General features: G+C 35.8%; 1 protein-coding gene across 1 annotated transcript in view; it reads right to left on the reverse strand.

The window, feature by feature from the left end:
- The window catches only part of TTN (titin), a 248597-nt gene that overhangs the window by 118321 nt on the left and 113354 nt on the right, over nucleotides 1–16922 (reverse strand). The window contains exons 144-163 of the mRNA XM_009996323.1: nucleotides 16786–16866; nucleotides 15707–15790; nucleotides 12272–12352; nucleotides 11678–11758; nucleotides 11350–11460; nucleotides 10028–10108; nucleotides 9241–9324; nucleotides 8855–8935; nucleotides 8532–8630; nucleotides 8146–8229; nucleotides 7711–7833; nucleotides 6153–6998; nucleotides 5964–6047; nucleotides 5637–5720; nucleotides 4032–4151; nucleotides 2865–2948; nucleotides 2455–2606; nucleotides 2031–2190; nucleotides 1695–1799; nucleotides 751–834 (exon numbers count right to left, since the gene is read on the reverse strand). Of these exons, the coding sequence (XP_009994625.1) occupies nucleotides 751–834; nucleotides 1695–1799; nucleotides 2031–2190; nucleotides 2455–2606; nucleotides 2865–2948; nucleotides 4032–4151; nucleotides 5637–5720; nucleotides 5964–6047; nucleotides 6153–6998; nucleotides 7711–7833; nucleotides 8146–8229; nucleotides 8532–8630; nucleotides 8855–8935; nucleotides 9241–9324; nucleotides 10028–10108; nucleotides 11350–11460; nucleotides 11678–11758; nucleotides 12272–12352; nucleotides 15707–15790; nucleotides 16786–16866 (2709 nt within the window). The remainder of the gene's footprint in view (nucleotides 1–750; nucleotides 835–1694; nucleotides 1800–2030; nucleotides 2191–2454; nucleotides 2607–2864; nucleotides 2949–4031; nucleotides 4152–5636; nucleotides 5721–5963; nucleotides 6048–6152; nucleotides 6999–7710; nucleotides 7834–8145; nucleotides 8230–8531; nucleotides 8631–8854; nucleotides 8936–9240; nucleotides 9325–10027; nucleotides 10109–11349; nucleotides 11461–11677; nucleotides 11759–12271; nucleotides 12353–15706; nucleotides 15791–16785; nucleotides 16867–16922) is intronic.

A 16922-nucleotide genomic window follows, 5' to 3' on the forward strand; every position in this document is an offset into this window, starting at 1 on the left:
CCCCCCTGGGATTTGACTCTTCCATGGGAGCAACCTCAGCCCACATCTTATCTGTTGTCATGCCTCATGGAGCTGCTGGTGCTTTGCATTCAGCAGTGTGGACAGAGACAAGGTGAGGAACCCAGTATTTCTCCTTTGTTCCTATTTTGGTCCTCTTCCATTTACATTTTATTTATGATTCTCATTTTACTGGCTTACTTTCTTATCCTAAGTAGCTCTCTTGCCTCAACCTGTATTTTGCTGTGGCACCTTCTACAGCCTGTATAGGTCACTAGATTTTATAACCAGACCTTCTTTCTTATAAATTGTACATTTTTCATTCTTTGCTTTAAACACTTGAGATACTTCCTATTGCCCTTATATGTGCATTTCTGAGTAGAAATTAGTTTTCCATTTTTAAAGATTTATATCTATCATATACAGTAACTGAGACTGTTAAGAGTCACTGAAAAAACTCACTCTGTCTATTTAAGGTAAGAAAATTGAGCAGAAACTTGAAAAAATTACAATCGAGTTTTAAAATAGAACATATTAGCATCTGCTGATTCTGAACATAAAAAACAATACAGCAAATATAAAATCTTGTGACTTGCTTATCACAAATACTAGATCATTGGTTTACTAACTGATACACAGCTCATAACAGACGTTTCAGGGAATCACAAATGGACAGGATACCAGACATCAGAAGTAACACGAAAGACAGTAGGAAACAGTCTCATTCAGGCTGCTACACAGGAAGACAGGTACCTCGAACTGGGGCAGGTTCTGGCTGTTTTGGCACAGTTACAGGGATGGGCTCTTCCAAAACACCTTTCTTGGGCACCTTGGGCACTTCAAAGATATTAATATGTTTTAGGTTTGTGGGCACTACAGATGTGTACAAGACAGTAAGACAATCAATAAGACATGCACAGTCTTCTTTGAGAAAGTGCTGTGGTTGCATTCAGTCATAAGTCATGCTTTGCTTCAAACTTGTGGAGCAACCAGTGTCAAGTAGATCATGCGGGAGACGGGAATTCTGTGTTTAGGAATCCCACTGTCTTAGACTATCAGTCATGTATCACTCATGACTACTTTGTGACAGTAATTTATTTTTTTTTTTAAAGAAACTCTTGCTCTATCATTACTACCTTTTCCCCCATTATTTTTTTCATTTTTTTACATCTCCTCCTAATGTTCAGTTTTCCACAGTACCTTAGTACTAAGTAAGACAGTACCTGTCTTTTAGATTCTGTTTCTTAGAGAAATACATACTTCCTCTCCTCTCTTTTGAATGATATTTATGACCCTTTCAGGTATTAATAAGATCTGCTGTAGATATATCCAGCCTTCTGACAGCAGATCTACCTCACATATACTGGCATTAACTTACTTTTCAGAGAGGCAGAGAATTGATGCTGCTTCAGTCATCCAGCAATACAGTCTATTAGAAAATGCAGGGATATAACACTATGTTCTTTAAGCTGTAGACTTATTTGCAGGGTCTGCTTCAGAACATAATTTTATTCCATTTGAACTAAGTATTCATCAAATATTAATTCTTAAGCTTTACAAGGAGCTCAGAAAGGCAACGGTATTTTTCAAGGAATTGAATCCAGTCATAGCCCATCACCATAAAAATTAGTTTAATTTAAGTCCAGAAGTGTGTGATATTTCTTTCTATTGATGTTACTAACAGCGATGACATGTACCTTTGGATAGTGGTGGTTCAGGTTTTTTGGGTACAGCAACAGGTGATTCTTCTGATGTGACAGCTTTCTTGGGCACCTTGAGCACTTTTAAAGAAAGTATGTCCTCTTAATTTCACAGTGAAAAAATACAAAAGATCATAACATGGAACAATCAAAGACGTTAGCTATGTCTAACACTGCAGCATTGCTCTAGTGAGTGGTTAGTTAGTCACATATGCAAAGATAGGCAGAGCGGAGGGTAGAGGAAACAACAAATCTTAGAAAAATGGAAGGATAACACAATAAAAAATTAATCAATACCCAGAAATTAAAAGCAGCTCCCCCAAGAAGATATACCTTTAGCTTTTGGAGCTTCTGGTTTCTCGGGCACAGCCACAGGTTTCTTGGGCACAGCCACAGGCTTTGAGGGAACAACCACTGGCACCTCCTCTTCTGGCTCTTCCTCCTTGGCCACCTCAGCCACTTTAAAGATATTAGTACTTTTTACTTGACTGAGCTAGATGACAGCAAACAGCTAAGCAGAAGAGTAAACCCTGGGCAGACTAACCACCCTAACCACTCAGAAACCTTTTCAGACAACCACTCTGCCTTCAGGGGGACTCCTCCCAGCAAAGAGCCAAAGTCTGAGCTTTTAAGAGAGTGCTTGCTGATGAGCCCCACCCTCTCCTGCAGGCATGTACAGGCACATACAGACACAAGGTCACCAAATGCCACTCTCATCCTTCCCCACACAACACAGAGCAGCAAAGACCACTCAAACCTGCAGCAACCCAAGGCAAACACTCTCAGAACATGGCCGTATACCTTCAGCTGGAGGAGCTGCTGGCTCACCAGGCTCAGCAATCGGTGCCACCTCTTCTGGTGCTTCCTCCTCCTCCTCTTCTGGGACCTCTGCCTCAGGCCTCTCAAGCACTTCAAAGATATTAGTACATTTCATTTTACATTTGTGAAAGTAATGTGCCAAGTAGGAAGACAAATCGGGGCAACAGAGACACAGAATGTCCTAGCAATCAGCTCAAAACCTCTCACACATGTGCAGCACCATTTACCAAGCATACACAGCCTTGAGAGTCTCAGTCTGGAAACAGAGACAGGCCAAGGGAGGGCACAACAATGCTTAAGAGAAGAAGATTAATTATCTCCTTTGTCAAGTTATCCATGGACAGGTACCTCCGGGTGCTTGAGGCTCTGGTGGTCTGGCAATGGCTGCAGGTACTTTTTTCTCTCGAGTAGCCTTCCTGGGCACCTCAGGTGCTTCAAAGATATTAGTAACAGTTAGTTATGTGCATCAGACAGGAAGATGAACAATTCAACATGAACCAGAGATGAGCTCATGACAGTAACCAAACTGGTATCATGGTTTTGACCATGTCTCTCTCACTCACTCACAGACACACACACACACACAACCACAAGAAAGAAGCACAACAAGCACAGACACAAGCACTGAGTGCTGATGCCAGACAGGTTCTGTGGGAAAATTGCTGGCTATGTTTAGGTACAGCTCAAGGGTGAGGTGTCAGTTAGGATACCCTGCTCTGTACTCCACACCCTTCCCTCTCTGGGAAGAGGGACTGTCATTCCCAGCCCCCCTGGGATTTGACTCTTCCATGGGAGCAACCTCAGCCCACATCTTATCTGTTGTCATGCCTCATGGAGCTGCTGGTGCTTTGCATTCAGCAGTGTGGACAGAGACAAGGTGAGGAACCCAGTATTTCTCCTTTGTTCCTATTTTGGTCCTCTTCCATTTACATTTTATTTATGATTCTCATTTTACTGGCTTACTTTCTTATCCTAAGTAGCTCTCTTGCCTCAACCTGTATTTTGCTGTGGCACCTTCTACAGCCTGTATAGGTCACTAGATTTTATAACCAGACCTTCTTTCTTATAAATTGTACATTTTTCATTCTTTGCTTTAAACACTTGAGATACTTCCTATTGCCCTTATATGTGCATTTCTGAGTAGAAATTAGTTTTCCATTTTTAAAGATTTATATCTATCATATACAGTAACTGAGACTGTTAAGAGTCACTGAAAAAACTCACTCTGTCTATTTAAGGTAAGAAAATTGAGCAGAAACTTGAAAAAATTACAATCAAGTTTTAAAATAGAACATATTAGCATCTGCTGATTCTGAACATAAAAAACAATACAGCAAATATAAAATCTTGTGACTTGCTTATCACAAATACTAGATCATTGGTTTACTAACTGATACACAGCTCATAACAGACGTTTCAGGGAATCACAAATGGACAGGATACCAGACATCAGAAGTAACACGAAAGACAGTAGGAAACAGTCTCATTCAGGCTGCTACACAGGAAGACAGGTACCTCGAACTGGGGCAGGTTCTGGCTGTTTTGGCACAGTTACAGGGATGGGCTCTTCCAAAACACCTTTCTTGGGCACCTTGGGCACTTCAAAGATATTAATATGTTTTAGGTTTGTGGGCACTACAGATGTGTACAAGACAGTGAGACAATAATAAGACGTGCACAGTCTTCTTTGAGAAAGTGCTGTGGTTGCATTCAGTCATAAGTCATGCTTTGCTTCAAACTTGTGGAACGACCAGGGTGTCAAGTAGATCATGCGGGAGATGGGAATTCTGTGTTTAGTTTGTGTTTCTGAGTCAAGATGGGAATGTAGAAAACCTGTGACCTCTTTGTAACAGCTGATCAGAGACTTAGTTATGGAATCCCACTGTCATTAAGTACCATACATTTATCATTCATGACTACTTTATTCTGTACTGTTTGTGGCAATAACTGTCATCCTTTTACTTGTGATTTGGATATTACACTATTTTTATCCTTCAAGTTGACTTCACCTTTTTTTTTTCCATCTTTGTATGCTTCCTCTCTATTTTCTCTTTACACAGTTTTTGCTGTAGCAGCTCTGGCTTCCATTCTACTAATTAGAAGCTGCCTATAACTCTTTCCTGATGTATTTATTTAAATTCTTCAAATGACTTAAATATTAACACTGTGAGATGATACTTCACTTGACGAATGTCCCTGTACTTCAGAGGGATAGAATCTGGTGTCAGAGGGAACATTTACTTCCCTGGCCTTTGCTTGGGACTTTCTAAAGGAAAGGAAATCATATATGACTGCATCAATCTATGTTGTGTAATGTTTTAGAGTATCTAAAGTAATTTTTTAGTATTTTAATTATAAAGTCTTTCATCCTGATTAATCTGAGAAAATAAATGCCTCTTACAAGTCTCAGTCAATTATAGGTTCACAGGAACCTTACAGCTCTTCAGTCCTACTCACATAATACAACAACATTGGAAATCATGGAGTGGACAATATTGAAATAGGACCAAAATACAGACAAATTATAATTATCAGTTTAAAGAAAACGTTCTGCTCCATTATGCTACCCATGTCAACACAGGCACATAGAGATATTTCCATTATTTTGCTCTATGTACAGAAACTGCTACTGTCTGCTGAAACCTTCAGTTTCTACTAATTTTGTTCATTTTTATAGAATCATTTAGGTTGGAAAAGACCTTTCAGATCATTGAGTCCAACCAGAAACCTAACACTACCAAGTGCCACTAAACCGTGTACTAAACCACCCTACTCATAATGTGAACAACAGTTTATACATTCATTCTCTTCTTAGCATCCAGAAAGTTTTGGCATTTATTCATAGACAGAGTTCTTTATATCTGTTTGATTTACTGCTATAGTCTAAGAAATAAAATCATACCTCCTGAACTGATTGACTATGCCAAAAAAACAGTACAACAAAAGTCTGGATGGTTTTAGTTGAGGAAACATTTGACACCTCTGCACTGCAATTCATTTTTAGTACATCTCTCTTGCATTTTAGATATCACAGTATACAATGAAAGATCAATTTAAAATGAGATTAATTTAAAAAAAACCCAAACCACTCCTTATGATCATAGTCATGGTGGCATGTACCTTTAGCAAGTGGAGCTCCTGTTTTTTTAGGTACAGCAGTAGGCACTTTCTCCTCTGCGACAGCTCTCTCAGGCATCTCAGGCACTTCAAAGATATTAGTGCATTTAATTTTACAATTACAATACAACTAACATAAATACAGAAATTGAAACACAGAAGACATCAGAAATGTACAGAAGTAACAACTTGGCACACATAATCAGTGTGACCTGTTTAGCAAGCATCATTTAAATCTTCAGGTTTGAAAAGGCAAATCAGATGAGGTTAAGATAATACTTAAGAGAAGAAGGTTAGTTGTGTTTATCTTGTATTTGTGATAATGTGTACCTCTAACTGATGGAGGGTTTGATTTTTCAGGAACAGCTACAGGAATTTTTTCTTCTGGGACAACCTCTTCGGGCATTGCAGGCTCTTTAAAGATATTAGTATCTTTTAGTTACATATATTAAGTTTTAAAATGAGTAGTGAAACATAGTATACTCAAGAAAAGAAAGAGATCCTATTCATAAGAGATACCTTTAGTCCGTGGTGCTGCCTGTTTTTTAGGTATAGCAGCACGCTCTTGCTTTTCAGCCAGCGCAGCTGGTGGTGGCTCCACACATGCTGAAACAGGCTCTGCTTCTTTGAATGCTGCTTCAGGCTTTGATTTTTGAAGTTTCATAGAAGGCTCTAGTTTTTGGGGTGCTAAAGTTGGTTCTGATTCCTCAGGCACCATGACAGGTTCTGACTTGCAGGGTGCCAAAACAGACTTTGATTTTCTGGATACCGAAACAGGAGTTGATTTTTGGAAATCTGCAACAAACCCTGTTTCTTCAGGTGCTGTAACAAGCTCTGTTTTTTGGTGTGGCGTATAAGGTTTTGGTGTGGGGGGCACCACAACACGCTGTAATTTTTGGGTTGATGCAACTCTCTTTGACTCCTCAAGTACCACAGTGAGCTCAGGTTCCTCTGGGGCCACAAATGATTCTGGCTTTTGGCGTTCTACAACAGGCTTGTGTTTTGAAGGCAACACACCATCCTTTAGTTTTTGTGATGCCACACCAGGCTTGAGTTCCTCAGGTACCTCATCAGATTGTGGTTTCTCAGGCACCATAGCATGCTCTATTTTTTGGGTTGCCAAAACAGTCTTGGACTCCTCAGATATAACAACATGCTGTAGTTTTTGGGGTGCCACAACAGGCTTTTGTTTTCGGGCCACTGTAGCAGGTTCCGGTTCTTGACATTCTACCTCTTGAGTCTTCAGTTTTGGGGGTTCTGCAATAGGCTTGGGTTTTCTGGAAACTGGAACAGGTACTTTCTTTTCTGGGAAAGTTGTCTTGGCCACTTTATGTACATAAAAGATATTAGTTCTATATTTAACAACTGCATAGACAATCATACCAAATTTAAGTGGGTCATAAAACATAAAAACATATTTGTAATGAAAGCATTAGAAACATATCAGCTATTAATAATTCATGTTGGCCTTTTTAAGGCTGAATATATCACACTTCGGCTTTCCTCTCTTTTCTCTCAGATGTGTACAAACATCCCACCCCCAAGCCTCATGCTCCCATATGCAAGTACACATATTCACTGATAGCATAACTTCAGGTGTAAGTAAAATCCATTGTAATTATAAGCAGAATGAACAGGACAAAAGATATTAATAACATTGCAGATAAGAAGCTGAAGACTCTCTAAAGAATTACCAGTCTTGGAACCTTGTTTTTTCTTTGTGGAGCTTCTGGTATTTAAAGTACACTGATAATCTTCTACCCTTAGGGTACTTTCTTTTCTTCTACTATTATAACTTTGAAGATATTAGTTCCATTTGTTTTCATGAGCCCAAGAGGGTAGAACAGTAAGAATACTCCAAAATAGTAAGAACTGAAGCATAAAATACAGGCAATTCAGAGATTCAAGATTTGTCACTGTTCTTCAAAAAGATCCACATATTTGTTTTACACACATATGCAAATACATAGAATAATTATAGTTTAGAATCTCAAAAAACAGAAGGCCTAGAAAATCAGAGTGGCAATGAGAAGAAGAAAAATGCTGCTTTTGTTATCTTATTAGGGTTGAGATTTACCTTTCTCTGGCAGTGGTTCCAGTTCTTCACGTGCAGCCTCTTGTTCTGGAGCAACCACAGGTTCTGGTAGTCTAGGCACAGGTAGTTTCTTTTCTGGAGCAACTTTCTTCGGCACCTCAGGTTCTTTAAAGATATTTATTTGTTTTACTTTCAGAAATTTGAAGAACAGGAATTAAAAAGAGAATAGCTCCAAGGTGAAAAATGTCTAAGAGCATCAGAAGAAAAAAAAACCTCCTTAGAAATAATCTGTTTTTTTTCATCTTGCTTATAGCCATTATTACTTACTGGGAGCTATTCACAAGTGAAAAAGACAACACAATTGTAACATTTATAAATATCAGAATATAAAAAAAGAGGGTAACACAAACTTAAAAAAGCTAATATCTAGAGAAACATCAAAATTTCTGTGCAATTTTATCAGTACTGAACATGTACCTTTAGGTGGTGGAGGTTCTGGTTTTTTAGGAACTTCAATGTGCACTTTTTCTTCTGAAACCACTTTCTTGGGCACTTCAGGCACTTTGAAGAGAGTGATTAATTTTATGTGTATGAAATTAAATATATTTCTGCACTATGAAGTTAGTAAAACACTAAGAAAAAACTCAGGGACATTATCAGTGGCTTTGGATGTGAATGTCAACTTTTTTCTTGTTGACAGAAAATTCTCTCTGATCTCTCACTAAGGTACAGATTGGAAAACTACAAATTGAACAACAAAAATATTGTACTGAACAGTTACACTAAATGTACATTACCAATATGTACAAATGTCACCTCAGACAATGAAAAGTTGTTTTTTCATTAGTGTGTACAGCAGTTACCTTTAGTTGGTGGAGGTTCTGGTTTCTTTGGTACTTTAATCTCTTCTGGGACCTCTTTCTTTGGTACTTCAGGCACTTGAAAAATATTGATTGCTTTTACTATAAGAATTTAATAAATAATACTAAAGCATAACAGCAGAACAGTATTAGTGGGAACACTAGTTACCAAGATCTATTTTTTCACACAACACATTTGTTCAGTAGAAAAATATTTGACAACTGAAGAAAATTCTAACAGAGGTCTTGTGCATTGTCTTCTATAGTGTTACAACAATAAAAAGTGATCTTTTAGATTCTGTTATTTTTTTCATAATGACAAGTACCTTTAGTTGGTGGAACTGCTGGTTTTTTGGGCTCTGCAACTGGTATTTTCTCATCAGGGACTTTCTTGGGCACTTCCAGCACTTTAAAATTAATAATTATGTTAATTTTAATAATTTATAGAAATTTAAATAGCATTAAAATGAAAATAGAAACAAACAAAAAAGGACACCAGGTTTCATCAAGTAAACACAATGCCCTTTACCAAATAGGCTTTTTCCTCTGAATCTTTGTTGAGAGTCATTTGAAAAGAGTAAAGAGGAAGATTCCAAAAATTAAATACAAAACCCAGAGTGTACAAGAGAGAAAGCTGGGGAAATATTATCTAAAAGATCTTATATGTGAAAGTAAGAAAAATTATTGCCATGGTTGTATTAATGAAATGTACCTTTAGCGGTTGGTACTTCTGGCTTTTTAGGTACAGCAACTTTGATTTTCTCTTCTACAACTACTTCCTTGGGTGCTTCAGGCACTTTAAGGAAAGAGACGATTTTCAGTTATCGTCTGGAATTTTACAGATGTGTTCAAAACTTTTCAATAGAAATTGCAAAGTAGGGAGGTTCTTAATGCAGCCATTGATTTTACATGTTTGTTGATGTAAGGTTCCTTTATGTCCCTGTGAATTCTAAGGAAACACCTCAGAGCCTTTTGGAGTTTGATCTCCTACATTACATTATTTTTCTAATTTATTCAACTGGTTCCCAAATCTCCACTTGACAAAGGCCGCCATTGTCTGTTCTCTATTCCTTGTCACATTTTTCTATGAGTGATGACTTCTTGGTAGCAATTTTTCATCTGTGCACCAAGGGTTTTCTCTCATATTAGACGTCTGTATCATTATTTTTTACTTTGGAATTACTAAATTCTCTTTTGGGGCTAATATTTACTGCCAGTTGGGAGTACATCAGATCACATCAGAAGCCTTGTTTTCTCTTTAAGATTTTTGCTGTGGTTCTCAAGTATCAGTCTCATCTCTGCCCAGCCACATCAGTGCTTCTGACGCACTGGTACACTGATTAGAGCTATGAGTCAAAAAGAATAATTTTCAGAACAGTAGCATATATAGAACTGTGGGCACAGAAAACAGGACAACACAAAGAAACCATCAAAAACTTATCTGCATAATCAAGGTAGAACGTTTCTTCCAAATTTTCGTTATCTGTAGTGCAACATACCTTTGGCTGGTGGTGGTTCTGGTTTTCTGGGCACAGCAGTGGGTACTTTCTCTTCTGGAATCTTCTTGGGCACATCTGGCTCTTTAAATAAAAAAAAAACATTCATTTTTTGTTATATTTAAGGCATTTAAAATATTCACATTATTAAGAAGATACAGTATCACAAGAAGCATATCAGGAAGAAATGTGTGATCAGGTATAAAAAGAGGTTTATCATGCAGAAAATATTGTATACTATTACATAATTCTAGGAGTTTTTTAGACATGAGAAATAAAGGGTGATTTTTTTCTCTTACTATAAACCCTACTGCCCAAGAGAAAGAGAAAACTCCTCATCAGACAGTCACTGTTATTGACATATAAGCTCTGAGTGGTGTTACTCTTGGCTTCTTAGTCACAGCAACATTTATTTTCTCTTCTGAGACAGATTTCTTGGGTACCTTGAACACTTTAAAGATATTAGTGTACTTGTAAGTATTACAGAAATAAAACATGGAATACAGACAAATAAGACAAAACAAGCAGATGTATAATGATATTCTGACAGCAGTTAAATCTTTTTAAAAGTTTCTTTGGTTCTATCCCTGGCAAATAACAGTTTGAAGCAACTTTGCAGGGGATCTTTTGCCATGCAGGAGTGACATGCTTCACAAACTGCCAGTTCAGACAGACTTCTGTAAAATCTGAATTAATTGTAACAAGTAGTTTCTGTGCATAATGCTACTTCCATTCAAAATTAACCAAACTGACCCCTACGTTTGACGTAAGCAATGAGAAAAAGGAAGTGTATATACTTCTTGCTTGAGCATTGGAATTTCTGAGTCTGTTCACAGTACCAATAAACACTCATGAAATGAAAACATTTGGTGACTCAGCTGGAGTTTTCCTTTCCTTTAGTTCCTTTGACTAGTTTCTGATACAATTTCTGTGTCATCACAGTGAATTACTTTGGGTTGAAAAACAGAGAAACAAGTAATTTTTAATGATTTAACAACAACAAAAAATGGACAGAAGAAACTTGAAGCAAAGGAGAAGGAAATAATAAGTTGACCTATAGCTTTTGCTGGGGGAGCATGTGGCTTTTTAGGCAGAGTGAGAGCATTTTCTTCAGGAATCTTTGGCAATTCAGGCACTTGAAAGATGTTTACTGATTTTTATTTAAATTTTATGGCTTAAAGACAAGATGAGAGGAAAAGGGACACATACAACAGAAATGGGACAAATGAGACACAAGTGGACCATGAACTATTAAATCAGAAATTATGTAAGAAACAGAAAAGATGCTATCAGCAACAGGCCTCAGTTCTGTTAGGCTTTAGTACCTTTAGATGGTCGAGTATCTGGTCTTTTAGGCACAGGAGTAGATTCTGGTTTTTTAGGCATAGAAATAGGCACTTTTTCTTTTGGAACAGTTTTCTTAACAACCTTGGGCGCTTTAAAGATATTAGTTCATTTTAAGAAATTACATAGAATAGAAAGAGATGTCATAAAGCCCCCAAAATTGTAATGTAAGTAAGGTACAAGAAAAATGAACACAAATATTAGTTACATTGAACAAGAACTAAATGATGAACAATTTAATATTTCTGGAGTTCATGACTTTGCAAATTGCAGGAAGAGATGAGATGAGATGAGAAGGAAGGTATATACCTCTAGGTGCTGGAACATCTTCTTTTCTATGAACAGTAGAAATTTCTTCTTCTATGTGCATCTCCTCATAAACTTCATGCACTTGAAAGATATTAGTTTAAATGTTTAATTAAGCTAACAATAACTTCCAAAAAAAAAGACAATGAGAAAGGCAAAGAACAAGTACAATCAAATATTCAAGCTCATCCTAAAATGCACAGATCTGTTTTATATTTACCCTAAAATTTAGGATTCTTTAAAATGAGTGAAGAAAATAATCTCATACTTGACCCTGATCTGACCTCTGCAGCTTGCCAGAAGAAAGATCTGTGATATGTCTTAAACTGAGCTGTTTCCTTGAGTGCAAGAGACAGGCCCTGTCTATTTAAGCAGAGTCCCTTGCAATTATTTCTTTTGCACATAAAGCTTTCTAAGAACAACTGCAAGTGAAGTAACATTCAATGTTTTAAAAATTAATTTTATACTGTTGCAGCTAACTGAAGATCCTAGCAAAACCCTAGTTTATGGTAGGAAGAATGTTCTCAAAATACTTCAGATATTTAGATATAAGAACATATTTTTAATTCTTAAAATCCTACTAATAATATATTGTACCTGTAACATGTAGAGCTTCTTCTTTAGGTAAAGCAGGAGATATTTTTTCTTTGTGGACAGCTTTCTTTGGTACTTCAGGAACTTAAAAATATTGGTTTATTTTAGAAATTTGCACTGGGAAATAAGTAGTACAGTTTTGTAAAACAATAAAAAGTTCTACTAGAACTATATGAAAATACATGGTATTGACCTCTGAATACAACTGAACAACTTCACTTTCTGGAGTTCATTAACTAGTTTTTCTAATTTCTAGTGCTTACAGGTCTGTATTTGCCCTTTGCTGAAAATACAATAGTTAGGTTTTGTTGGGTTTTTTTCTTATCAAATGATTTTTAGGAATTCTGGCAATTTAAAGGCTTGTTTTTTTTTAAAAAAAATTCAAAATTACCTATGAAAACAAGTCAAAACTCCAGTGCAATTAACTAAATGTTATGTCTCAACATACAGAGTTCTTCAGCACTGGGATTTCATTAAAAAAAATGATTCTATGAAAAAAATGACGGCTTTTTATTTTGTCCTGATTTAAAGTCTTATTTTAATCTTGATTTATTAAAGCCCTAGCACAATTGCAAAGAGTCTTTCTCCACAATCTTTTAGATTTTATTTTTTTAAATATATTGTCAGAGAAAGTATTTTGAGAAATAAAACATGAAAAATATAGGACTAATAGGCCTTGCTATGAATTTCCTGTCTACTAAATATCTTCATATGTGTCTAATTTTGTCTTCCTAACTTTTAAATTCTTGATGAAGAATGCATCAATCTGAGTAGCTGCTAACACAAGACAAAAATAAGCAGTTACAGAAAATCCTCCTTGAATTTGTTTTCCTGAATGATTAATTATTCTGTCTTAGTAACTGCTCATTAGTTTAACTCTTTGTAAATGGTTTTAGAATATTTATGTTTTTATTCTCTGATATCCTTACATGTATGCTATCTTTCTAGATAAAACAAATAAGCAAACAATCTTTACAATGAAATCAAGTGGAAGAAAACAGCCCATAGAGCACCTGGTCATGTTGTTCAAGAAAAACAAGCATGTTGTTTCTCTCACTGGCTACCTCACTTTTGAAAGAAACTAGAAATCCTTTTGGTGGTCATGTACCTTTAGCTGGAGAAGCTGCTTCTGTAGGCACAGCAGCAGGTATTTTCTTCAGTGGGACAGTTTTCTTTATCACTGCAGGTACTTCAAAGATATTACATTTTTTTAAGGACATTATGGTATACAAAATGTAAGTAACAAAGAAGCAATGACAGACACATAGCTTTAAGTTAACATCAGAATTAACACATTAAATAACAGAATAGCACTAACGGAATTATGAAGATTAATAACTAATATGTAGGGACACATTGCTTTATAGGTTGCTTGAATAGCTGTTGTACCTCTAGTTGCTGGAGCCTCTGGTTCACTAGGAATAGTAAAAGGGACTTCTTCTTCTGTTGGAACTTCTCCATAAAGTTCAGGCTCTTTAAAGATATTAGTTTATTTTATTTATTTTAGTATTATTTATAAGACAAGATTAGAAAAACAACTTACAATGCAAAAATGCAGACATACATAGGGACAGAGAACTGTTTGAACATAAATTTGAACATAAATTCTTTGATTATCTACTTTCAGCCTGATCATTCACCTCCTATTGCTAAAAGTGACCATTTCCAGCTAGTAAAATATGAGTTTACAGGAAAAAATAATTTTATTTTCTAGTTACTTAGTTCTGTGTATTAGATAAAAATTGTAATTGAATTTCACGTGTGCTCATCTAGCGTTAATTATCTACATCCCAGTTAAAAAATTAATTAAGTCTTACTCAGGATGGCTCTTAAACCAGTGTCTACTTAAGTTCATTTCTTTGGTCTAATGTGGCTAAAGTGCTTTTCTGGACCAGAAACTTAGTTTTTCTTTTATTTATATTTCTGTCTCTCGAAAATAACATTTTTTTTAAATGCTAAACTATAATTAAACTTGGGGATCTCAAAAACAAAGATGGAAGTTACTTTTAAATAATTTAAATTAATTTCAATTTAATTGATTGAAGATGTCTCATATTTTGCAGAACAACCTGGAGCATAAAGTGATATATTCTCAGCAATTTACTGCTCGGTAGATGTGTTGTTGATGTACCTTCATACAAAGGAGGCTCCTCTTCTCTAGGAACAATGGTGTGTATTTCCTCTTCGAGGACAGCTCTCTTATGAAACTTGGGAACTTAAAAAATATTAGCTTTCTTTTAGTAATCTCAAAATAATTTTCAACTTTAAAAATCCCAAATAGAAATAAAACCAGAAAACTAAGTTCCTTTGAGGTCCCAAATACTGGCCCTTTTCGAGAATGAAATGTTATACAGTTTTAAAGCTGGCTTGCTGGAACTATTAAATATGTGCAGAAATTTTATAGTTTCTGCTCCCAAAGAACATAAAAAATTTGCTTTTCTCAGTGTATCATAATGTTTTTCCTTCAGGTATGTGTAACAGCTTGAATGGTCTTAACTTACTATCTCTTGCCCTGTAACTCCTTTACCAATAGCATGACCAATACATTGGCTTGAAAACCCCAGTTTAAACTAAATTCCATCTGCATTACAAAATAAATTTACTGAAGGTTTGCATACTGGTAGTGTGAGTAGCTATACCTCTTCAGTATGTTTTCATTCATAAACCAATGTATTTGCTGTTTAGCACCTGTATAGCACATAGCTGAAATGTTTGTGTCAGAGTTTTCAATATATCACCTAGAGCTGAATCTGCAAAGAGAGACTAGGTACACTTGCCATTTTTTGAAGAACACAAGGATCATTGTAGAAGATGTTAGTTGGGAAAAATAATGCTAATGTTTCCTTTCCATAAAATCTCATATCAAACATTCCTTTACCTTTCACTGGTGGAACTTCTATTTCAGATGTGTGTGTAGGCTTCTTTTCTTCAGGGACAGTTCTTTGGAGAACAGCTGGGCCTTTAAGATAGAATTTACTTTTAGGGCCTTGAGTATTATTTGGAAGAAGTTAGAAAGAAGAAGAGCAAATCTCACAGGGAAGATTAATGATTAAAAAACAAAGGATGAAATGCCTCCTGAGTGAAAATCTATGTTAATTTTGAGATTAGACAGAAGAATAACATATAACAAAAATACTATTGAAAGATGGCCATACACTTGGATGGTAGAATCTCCTTTTTAGAAGAAACAAGAATGTTCTTTCTTTCTGAACTATTTTAATATGTAGCTTAACAACAGAACACACATTTTTTGAAGAGACTCACATACTTTCAACAAACTACTTGAAATCAACAGGCAAAAAAAAGACTCAATCACAAGCAGTTGAAAAAAACACTGTGGGGACATAGGACATATACACATCTTTCTCAACAAATAATGAAGGCAAAAGACTGAAACCAGAGTTCATGAGTCATAAGAACAATGCAGAGGAAGTATACCTTTAGCTGGTGGAGTAATTTCCTTTTTAGGAACCACAGGTAATACTTTTTCTTTTGGAACAGGTTTCTTCGGCTTTGCTGGCACTTGAAAGACATTGGTATTTTTTTAAGAACTTTTGCAATATGGATATCATGTAAGAACAGAAGTTAAACAAAAAGCAAACAATTTAAAGAGTAAAAAAAATTAGAAAAATACAATATACACTCTCTTCAATTACTATTGAGTGATGACCTTTTAAGCCACCCATTTGGACTATTTTGCTTGGATTCATATAGGTAGTCTTCAGTATTCACTGAAAGAAAAACACTGCTTTTCTTGGGTGAATTTGTGGCTGGGATAAGCCATAACAATTAAGTTTTATGAACTATCAGCTCTAATTAATGCCAGTTTGGACTATGGGAAGGTTTTAATTTCCTATCATCTAACTCCAAGTCCTAATGCAAAAGAAAAAAAAAAGGGAAAAAAGAAAAAAAACAAACCCAAAAGCCCTATACCCAGTGACTTAATTCTGTTAAATTTGTAGAAAAAACTACTATAAAGTTAGCACAAAATGAATTTCTAGTAAAGTGCTCTGAAGAAACAATTACACAACTCCAGACTAGTAGAGAAATTCTATGAGTATCCACTGACAAATGCAATTCATTACACCTATATTCTGTAGTTCTGATCCAGAGAACATTTCTTAAGATGATATGGCACTCCAGAACACCACATAGTTGAAGAAGGATTGTGTAGGAAACTACAATTTCACTGACATGGCAGTATAACTCAATGGACTTGTATTAATTTATTTATCTGCTTGTTTTCAATGATTAGCTATAAAATGTCACTAACATTGTGACAGCAAAAATTAAGTCTTGAAGGTCCTGCCTGTACTTCCCTTGTCCTCAGAAAATAATTTGTCTAAGTTTCAATTTATTAGAGAAATACTGTTTTTTTTAGTAACTTAATCCCTGTCTTTGTGAAAGAAATTTGAGGTTCTAGCAGTCAAACCAGAATAATTAAATTACTGGATTTGGGGAATTCAGAGACTCAGGAAGAAGGCTGTGTTTTTAAATTTATCTAATAGGTGATGTACCTTTAGCTGGTGGAGCTTCTTTTTTAGGAACTGGAACAGGTCTTTTTTCTTCTGGCAGAGGTCTTTTAGGCACCTCAGGCACTTAAAAAAATTATTTCATGAAGGATTTAAAGTTATTTATGAGGAATTACACAGAT

Source organism: Chaetura pelagica, unplaced genomic scaffold (assembly GCF_000747805.2).
Source record: "Chaetura pelagica isolate M959 unplaced genomic scaffold, ChaPel_1.0 scaffold3, whole genome shotgun sequence".
NCBI classification, from domain to species: Eukaryota; Metazoa; Chordata; class Aves; order Apodiformes; family Apodidae; genus Chaetura; species Chaetura pelagica.